At 41.0% G+C, this 9534-nt stretch overlaps 1 protein-coding gene across 1 annotated transcript; it reads left to right on the top strand.

Moving 5' to 3' along the window:
* Positions 1-6710: 6710 nt before the first annotated feature.
* LOC104798825 lies at positions 6711-8582 on the top strand. Its single transcript, XM_010521027.1, has 2 exons — positions 6711-8032; positions 8317-8582. Exons 1-2 carry the CDS (start codon positions 7075-7077, stop codon positions 8322-8324), a joined length of 966 nt encoding a protein of 321 aa, XP_010519329.1. The 5' UTR covers positions 6711-7074; the 3' UTR covers positions 8325-8582.
* The last annotated feature ends 952 nt before the right edge of the window (positions 8583-9534 follow it).

Genomic DNA, 9534 nt, shown 5'->3' with positions numbered 1-9534 from the left:
AAAAAAGGTTGAAAAAAAAGAGAACAGTTTTGGTTTTGCAATTTATAAGCAAAAAGAAAGAAAAAGGGGTTTCGTACGCAGCTTTAATTACTACTCTTTCCAATTGTTTTGTGGTCTTAGTGCATCTTGTTGCATCTTCTTCTTGTCGTCTTCTTTTGGTTTCCTCCTTTGCTAACCTTTCTTCCCAATTGTCCATCTTTTTTGTGTCTTCTTCCATTGTCTTATTATTCCTTGATTTGTCTTGGTGGACCGATACGGAGAAGATTTCTGATTGAGATCCGAATAGTTCGATAAGAACCATATAGAGAATACTGAAGAGGGGAAAAAGGCAAGAGTGTGTGAGATCATCAGAGGGTAAAAGCCAAATATCGAGTGAAACACTTGAGTGTGGTGAGGACATCTTCCTTTTCTTTGTTCTTTCTTCTTTTCTTTCTTCGTACCTCCTTTTGCAGAAACATGGCGGATGAACAAAATCGCAATCTCGACAATCAGCAACATGGAGAAACACCATGAAAGCTTCGAACTTCTCCAACACCTTTTAGGACTCGGCCAATCTCGGATCGCTTGCACCTTTTCTTCATCAACCTGAATTCCTTGTGCCCTCACCACAAAACCTAGAAACACAAGCTTATCCTTGCAAAAAGTACACTTTTCCACGTTAGCAAATAACTTCTCTTGTCTCAAGACATCCAAAACGAGTTTCAAATTATCAACATGCTCATCCAAACTTTTGCTGTAGATAAGAATATCATCAAAGTACACAACCACAAACTTGCCAATGTAAGATCTCAAAACATGATTCATCAATCGCATGAACGTGCTGGGTGCATTAGTCAAGCCAAAAGGCATCACTAACCATTCATATAAACCATGCTTAGTCTTAAAGGCAGTTTTCCATTCATCCCCCTCACGCATTCTGATTTGGTGGTATCCACTCCTGAGATCAATCTTAGAGAATATGCAAGAACCATGCAATTCATCAAGCATATCATCTAAACGCGGAATAGGGTGACGATACTTTACCGTTATGTTATTGATTGTTCGACAATCAACGCACATCCTCCAAGTACCATCTTTCTTCGGCACAAGTAGAACTGGAACAGCACATGGACTCATACTTTCCCGCACATAACCTTTGTCTAGCAGATCTTTGACTTGCTTTTCAAGTTCCTTCGTTTCCTCAGGGTTACTTCTATAGGCCGGTTTGTTTGGAATGCTTGCACCTGGAACAAAGTCAATCTGATGCTCAATGCCACGAATCGGCGGCAATCCTCGGGGAATGTCTTTGGGAAAAACGTCCTTGTACTCCTGCAAAATAGCTTTAAAAACACTTGGCAAAGAGGAAGTAAGATCGTTAAGGTTAGACAAAGCCTCCTTGTACAGAAGTACAATGATTGGCTGTTTTGAAAACAAAGCCTTTTTAACCTCACAAGCTCTCATGAAGAAATTCTTTTGTTTCCTCTCGGGTTTGCTCTCAAAGGTCTGTTTCTGGGTTTTTCTCAAGAACTCTCCATTTTTGTGATCTACCTCATGGTCACTCAAGACGTTGCTGCCATCCTCATGTGTTTTCTCCTGCTTGATATGATCTTCATAAATTTCCTTCGGAGTTAAAGGAACAAGTCTGATTTTGCTTCCCTTAAATTCGAACGAGTATTTGTTGCTGTAGCCATCATGTTGCACACGTCTATCAAACTGCCATGGCCTGCCCAACAACAAATGGCTAGCCTGCATCGGAACTACATCACAGAGGATTTCATCATCATACTTTCCAATGCAAAACGGAACTCTCACTTGCTTGGAGACTTTCACCTCTCCACTATCATTCAACCATTGCAACCGATAGGGTTTAGGATGCTTGGTTGGTTGCAGGTTCAACTTCTCCACCATTGTAGCACTAGCAACATTCGTACAGCTTCCCCCATCAATAATCACACTACATACCTTATTTTGAATAAGGCATCTAGTATAGAAAATGTTCTCCCGCTGCACTACCTCTTCTTCTTTTGCTTTGAGATTGAAAACAAAGCTTTTTTAACCTCACAAGCTCTCATGAAGAAATTCTTTTGTTTCCTCTCGGGTTTGCTCTCAAAGGTCTGTTTCTGGGTTTTTCTCAAGAACTCTCCATTTTTGTGATCTACCTCATGGTCACTCAAGACGTTGCTGCCATCCTCATGTGTTTTCTCCTGCTTGATATGATCTTCATAAATTTCCTTCGGAGTTAAAGGAACAAGTCTGATTTTGCTTCCCTTAAATTCGAACGAGTATTTGTTGCTGTAGCCATCATGTTGCACACGTCTATCAAACTGCCATGGCCTGCCCAACAACAAATGGCTAGCCTGCATCGGAACTACATCACAGAGGATTTCATCATCATACTTTCCAATGCAAAACGGAACTCTCACTTGCTTGGAGACTTTCACCTCTCCACTATCATTCAACCATTGCAACCTATAGGGTTTAGGATGCTTGGTTGGTTGCAGGTTCAACTTCTCCACCATTGTAGCACTAGCAACATTCATACAGCTTCCCCCATCAATAATCACACTACATACCTTATTTTGAATAAGGCATCTAGTATAGAAAATGTTCTCCCGCTGCACTACCTCTTCTTCTTTTGCTTTGAGATTTAGAATTCTCCTTATCACCAATGCCTCTCCTTTGGCAGGTAGTTGCTCCTCAAAATCATCCTCCAATGATGGCATAGATTCGGCGTCACTTTCTCCCTCTGTTTCTATCTCACCATCATCACGCAACACCATAACTCTTCTATTGGGACATTCGTTAGCAAAATGGCCCCTGCCCAAGCATTTATAGCATTTAACATCTCGATTGCGTGCAGTAGAAGATTCAGGTTTACCTCGATTCCCTTGGTTTGATGTGGTTGGCTTTGTTTCTTGTTTTGATCCAGGGGCATACTTTTCCTCCTTAACAAAGCTCGATCTCATGCTAGATGATCCTTTGCTATAAGTTGGACGTGAATTTGCTCTCCTCTTGAGCTGTCGCTCACATTTGATAGCCAAATGCAACAGTTCTTCAACTTCGACATAATGTTGTAATTCCACTCTATATGGTCCAGCTCCTCTAGGCATCAACTTTGATTTTCGCTCTTTTGGGAATCTTTCCTTGCGCATATGAATCCAAACCCAATCTCCAGGTTCAAAAATCACTTCCTTTAAGGAAGACCAATTGCGTACTTCAGCGAGAAACTAAGTGGAGCAACTTTGAGCTACCCAACTTATGACAAGGAGCTTTATGCGTTGGTTCGCGCTTTGCAAACATGGCAACATTACTTGTGGCCGAAGGAATTCGTAGTTCACACTGATCATGAATCTTTGAAGCATCTGAAAGGGCAACACAAGTTGAACAAACGACATGCAAAGTGGGTAGAGTTCATTGAGACATTTCCATATGTCATTCGGTATAAGCAAGGTAAGGAAAATGTCGTTGCCGATGCATTGTCAAGGAGGTACGTTCTGATTTCTACTCTTGATGCTAAGATGCTAGGGTTTGAACACATCAAAGAACTTTACGCTAATGATCATGACTTCAGAGATGTGTATGAATCTTGCGTGTTATCTGCTAGTGGAAAGTTCTTTCGGCATGAAGATTATTTGTTTCGAGAAAATAAACTTTGTGTGCCTAACTGTTCCATGAGAGAATTGCTTGTTAGGGAAGCTCACGGTGGTGGGTTAATGGGACATTTCGGGATCACCAAGACATTGTCAATTTTGCAGGAGCATTTCTTTTGGCCTCACATGAAACAGGATGTGGAAAAGATCTGTGGTGGATGCATTACATGCAAAAAAGCTAAGTCTCGTCTTCAACCGCATGGTATGTATACTCCTTTGCCCATTCCTAGTGAGCCTTGGACTGATATATCCATGGATTTTGTTCTTAGTTTACCTAGGACAAAGACTGGTAGAGATTCGATTTTTGTGGTTGTGGATAGATTTTCAAAAATGGCGCACTTCATTCCATGTCACAAAACTGATGATGCACACAATATTGCTTCTTTGTTCTTTCGAGAAGTAGTTCGACTGCATGGCATGCCTAGGACCATTGTTTCTGATCGTGATGTCAAATTTCTGAGTTATTTTTGGAAAACGTTATGGTCAAAACTTGGGACTAAATTGTTGTTCTCTACAACTTGCCATCCACAAACAGATGGGCAAACTGAAGTTGTGAATCGTGTCCTATCATCACTTTTGCGTTCCATTGTGAAAAAGAATCTTAAAACTTGGGAAGAATGCAAACCTCATGTTGAATTTGCTTACAATCGATCGACTCATTCCGCTACTCACTTTTCGCCTTTTGAAATTGTTTATGGTTTTAATCCTTTGACTCCATTGGATTTGACTCCTTTGCCATGTTCTGAGCATGCTAACCTTGATGGAAAAAGAAAGGCTAAGTTTGTTAAGCAGATTCATGAGGCCGCCAAGCTGAATATTGAGAAAAGGACGGAGCAATACGCAAGGCATGCCAACAAAGGACGAAAGGAAGTGATTTTTGAACCTGGAGATTGGGTTTGGATTCATATGCGCAAGGAAAGATTCCCAAAAGAGCGAAAATCAAAGTTGATGCCTAGAGGAGCTGGACCATTTCAAGTTTTGGAGAGAATCAACAACAACGCCTACAAGATCGACCTTCCGAGTGAGTATAACATTAGTTCAACATTCAATGTTAGTGACTTGACTCGTTTCCATGCAGATACAGAAGCAGATTTGAGGGAAAATCCTTTTCAAGTGGAGGGGAATGATGCGGAGCAGGATAGCAATGCGGATCATCTCGTCTTCTCGAGTGGACCCATGACGAGGTCAAAATCAAGGGAACTCCAAGCTGCTCTAAATGGCCTTTTTCTTGATTGTTTGGGCCAAAAACACATGGGAAATCAACTTGGATCAAGTCATATACAAGTCCAGCCCATTTTCAACATGATTTCAAGTGTGGAGAGCCCAAAATGAAGGCCCAAATGTTGCAGCCCAAGTCCATGACGAAAATCACTAAGGAATCTGCAAGTTCAAGTCTTCTTTGTCACAGCGTAAATACATTCTTGACTTACTAAAAGAAACAGGTAAACTCGGAGCTAAACCGGTGCGCACGCCTATAGAAGAGAACTTCAAGGATCAACGCGAGGGGGAATCATTCCAAGACTTGGAACAATATCGTCGCGTTGTAGGTAAGCTAATCTACCTTACAATTACACGTCCTGATATAAGCTTTGCTGTTCATCAGGTTAGTCAATGGATGCACTCTCCAACTACGACGCATTGGCAAATGGTGGACCGCATACTCAAATACCTAAAGGGAACACCAAACAAAGGCATATGGATGGAAAACAACAAGCATACCGAGCTCGTGGCCTATTGTGATGCTGATTGGGCTGGAGATAGGATGGATCGAAAATCAACAACGGGATACTGCACCTTTGTTGGAGGAAACTTGGTTACATGGAAGAGCAAAAAACAAACGGTGGTGGCAAGATCAAGCGCAGAAGCGGAGTACAGAGCTATGGCGAACACAACAAGCGAAATAGTGTGGCTCCAACAGCTATTAAAGGATCTTGGAGTCAAGACAGAAAATCCGACACCCTTACATTGTGACAATCAGGCGGCGTTACACATAGCAGCAAACTCAGTTTTTCATGAACGGACGAAGCATATTGAGGTGGACTGTCATTTCATTCGAGAGAAGATCACACAAGGATTTATAGCAACAAAGTACACACGAAGCCAAGATCAGTTAGCAGATATACTTACGAAGGCTACCAGCTCTTTTGTTCTTAACAGGATCCTCTCCAAGATTGGCCTCATAGAATTCCACCGACCAATCTTGAGGGGGAATGTTGAAAGACAAGAGAACGACGAATGTGTTACGGGTGATGTTGAAATACATGATACAGTTGGAACGAAGACTAATTGTGAAGATTTGGAGGATAACTTCACCAAGAAGAAACCAAATCTGATCACTTGTGTTACAAGCAAAGAGGAGCACGAAAATACCTATTGAAGATGCTGCATTCCTTCTCCCAAACAAACGGTGGTGGCAAGATCAAGCGCAGAAGCGGAGTACAGAGCTATGGCGAACACAACAAGCGAAATAGTGTGGCTCCAACAGCTATTAAAGGATCTTGGAGTCAAGACAGAAAATCCGACACCCTTACATTGTGACAATCAGGCGGCGTTACACATAGCAGCAAACTCAGTTTTTCATGAACGGACGAAGCATATTGAGGTGGACTGTCATTTCATTCGAGAGAAGATCACACAAGGATTTATAGCAACAAAGTACACACGAAGCCAAGATCAGTTAGCAGATATACTTACGAAGGCTACCAGCTCTTTTGTTCTTAACAGGATCCTCTCCAAGATTGGCCTCATAGAATTCCACCGACCAATCTTGAGGGGGAATGTTGAAAGACAAGAGAACGACGAATGTGTTACGGGTGATGTTGAAATACATGATACAGTTGGAACGAAGACTAATTGTGAAGATTTGGAGGATAACTTCACCAAGAAGAAACCAAATCTGATCACTTGTGTTACAAGCAAAGAGGAGCACGAAAATACCTATTGAAGATGCTGCATTCCTTCTCCCCATGCTCTAATAAATGGGATTGCAACAGCTCTTTGCTAATATCTAGACCATACTTTATGCTCCATGCTTAGTTGCCTTTTTACTTTATTGTCTCCCCTACACCTAGCTCTTTTTCTCCTAGATGTTACTTTGTTGTCTCCCCAACAGCTAGTTTTTCTCCTATTTATATCTGATGTACATCTCATTCAAATTAACAAGTTGAATACAAAAGAACTTCTCTCCATTCATCTATTTTCGTCACTCTATATTCAACCATTCTTTCTCCCATCTTTCTTTCATTGTTAAGCACCAAATTTGCAGAAAATCTTTATGGTATCAGAGCATTAAGGTCCAAGACCCCTCTGTTCCAAATATATTTCTATTCCGCTGCATAAACCAAAGCAAATTCCTTCTTATCTTTCTTTGATAGAAAGAGGAGTCTGCTAGTGTTCTCAACCCATTTCCTACCCTTTTGTTTTACATTTTTCAATTGAAAAGCCTATGGATACTCAATCAAAACTCATTCCTATCACCCTCAATGGTGAAAACTACTTCTACTGGACAAAAGCTGCAACAACAGCTCTCAACAGCAAAGGATTGTGGGAGCATGTTTCAACCGAAAAACGGTTCTTTCCCCCACAAGAAGTGGCATTTGAAGGAGAGACACCGGAACAAGCACAACAACGAATGCAAAGGAATCAACAAAGTGTGCTCGATTTTAACAAATGGAAACAGGAGGATAGTCAAGCCTTGGTTATACTTCAAGGCTCCCTGGAACCTTATCTTCTGCAGTCTTTCATTTCCCATGACACAACAAAATCGCTTTGGGAATCCCTGCAGAATGTTTACGGTAACCTTTCCAATGTTAGTCGAATTTTTGAGTTAAAAAAGAAACTTTTTCACCTACAGCAGAATGATCAGCCATTCAACAAGATTCAAGGCGAATTTTCTGCTTTATGGGCTGAACTTGAAGAAATTAGGCCAACTTCTATCGATCCACAAATCGTTATGGAAAGAGCTCAAGAAGACAAGGTGTTCTCCATTCTTACCACTCTTAATGCATCATTTAATGATCTGATTTATTATGTACTTCGACAACCTAAGCTTCCAACATTTGAAGAGGTATGTATGATGATTAAGAGGGAAGAGGGAGGTCGAAATTTATTCACCGGTCCTCATGAGCTTGCACATTACACTACAAAACCTACTGCAAATAACTATGCTCCAAGGGACAGAAAATCCTTTTATTGTGAGCATTGCAAACGTCAAGGGCACACCAAAGACCGCTGTTGGGTGGTTAATCCTCATCTAAAACCATCAAGGTATAAAGACGCTCCTCGTCGCGGTTCTGCAATGACCGCCGGTCATGATACCACTTCAAACGATGGAACCATCAGCCTCACAACTGATGAGATGAGAGGCCTTAAACAACTTCTTCAATCTCTCAACAAAGAGACTGGTAATCTTTCTATACTATCCTCTATTGTTATTGACTCGGGTGCAACAACCCATATGTTTTGTGATGCCAAATGGTTTGAGAGTATAACACCAAGTATTGGAGTGGTATCAGTTGCAAATGGTAAGAATGTTCCTGTCAAAGGTTTTGGTAAAATTCGACTTTTTAATCGTGATATCACAGCCTTATATATACCGGATTTTCATGCTAACCTTCTGTCCATTGCTAAATTTGTTGAAGAGAATCCTTGTCGTGTTATTTTCGATACTAATGGTGTCTCATTTCAGGATATTAACTCAGACCATGTGTTTGGAAATGGCACAAGGACGGGCAATCTCTTTTACATCGCAGAATCTCATTCTAGTTTTTTCTCCGTTTCACCTAGTGTGTGGCATGCTCGCTTTGGACATCCACACTCTAAAGTTTTACATTTACTTGTTCCCAACGTTAAGTCATTTGAACACATTTGTGAAGCTTGTACTTTAGGGAAACATTGTCGAACGGTTTTTCCGATTTCCTCTACTATCTATGAGCATGCTTTTGATTTAGTTCATTCGGATGTATGGACTGCTCCTTGCTTTTCTCGTGATAATTTCAAATACTTTGTGACTTTTATTGATGAAAAAACCAAGTATACATGGATAACACTTTTAAAACAGAAAAGTGATGTGTTTGGTGCATTGAAAAACTATCTTGCTTATGTAGCTAATCAATTTGGTGTTAAGATAAAATGTTTGAGAACAGATAATGGAGGTGAATACATGAGTTGTAAATTTAGGGAATACCTACTTCAAGAAGGCATTATACATCAAAGATCTTGCTCATATACCCCACAACAAAATGGTGTTGCCGAAAGGAAAAACCGTCATTTGATGGAAGTGTCAAGAACTCTCCTATTTCATCGCCAAGTTCCCAAAACATATTGGAGTGATGCAGTGAAAATGGCCTGCTATCTAATCAATCGCTTACCAACTCAAGTGCTCAACGACAAATCACCATATGAGGTACTCTGTAATCGTCGTGATTCTTTTGATCACTTACGTGTTTTTGGTTGTGTATGCTTTGCTCGTATAGATGAAGGGCAACGCACCAAACTTGATCCTAGGAGTATCCGGTGCATCTTTCTCGGATATCCAGCTAACCAAAAAGGATACACATGTTTTCACCCTCCAACCAATCGAATATATACATGTCGGGATGTCAAGTTTCATGAGGAGCTCAGCTATTTCGGGGACAAGAATTGGCAAGATTTGGAAAACCTTACAGACCGTGGGAAGGACCACAATGCTCCTCTTATGCACCTACTCACAACCATTCGTCATCTTGGAGCACAATCAGACCGCGAGACATCACAACCTTCACCAAAATATCTCCACGCCGTCGGTATCCCTAACGCTCCTCTTGAATCTCTAAACCAACCCTTGCTTACTAACAATATAGGGGGTGTCCCAATCAATGGTGAGCATGCACTTGGAGATTTGGGTGAGGGGGAACAACACAATAAC

Source organism: Tarenaya hassleriana, unplaced genomic scaffold (assembly GCF_000463585.1).
Source record: "Tarenaya hassleriana unplaced genomic scaffold, ASM46358v1 Cleome583, whole genome shotgun sequence".
Lineage (NCBI taxonomy): Eukaryota > Viridiplantae > Streptophyta > Magnoliopsida > Brassicales > Cleomaceae > Tarenaya > Tarenaya hassleriana.
This window is presented reverse-complemented; position numbering and strand designations above follow the sequence as displayed.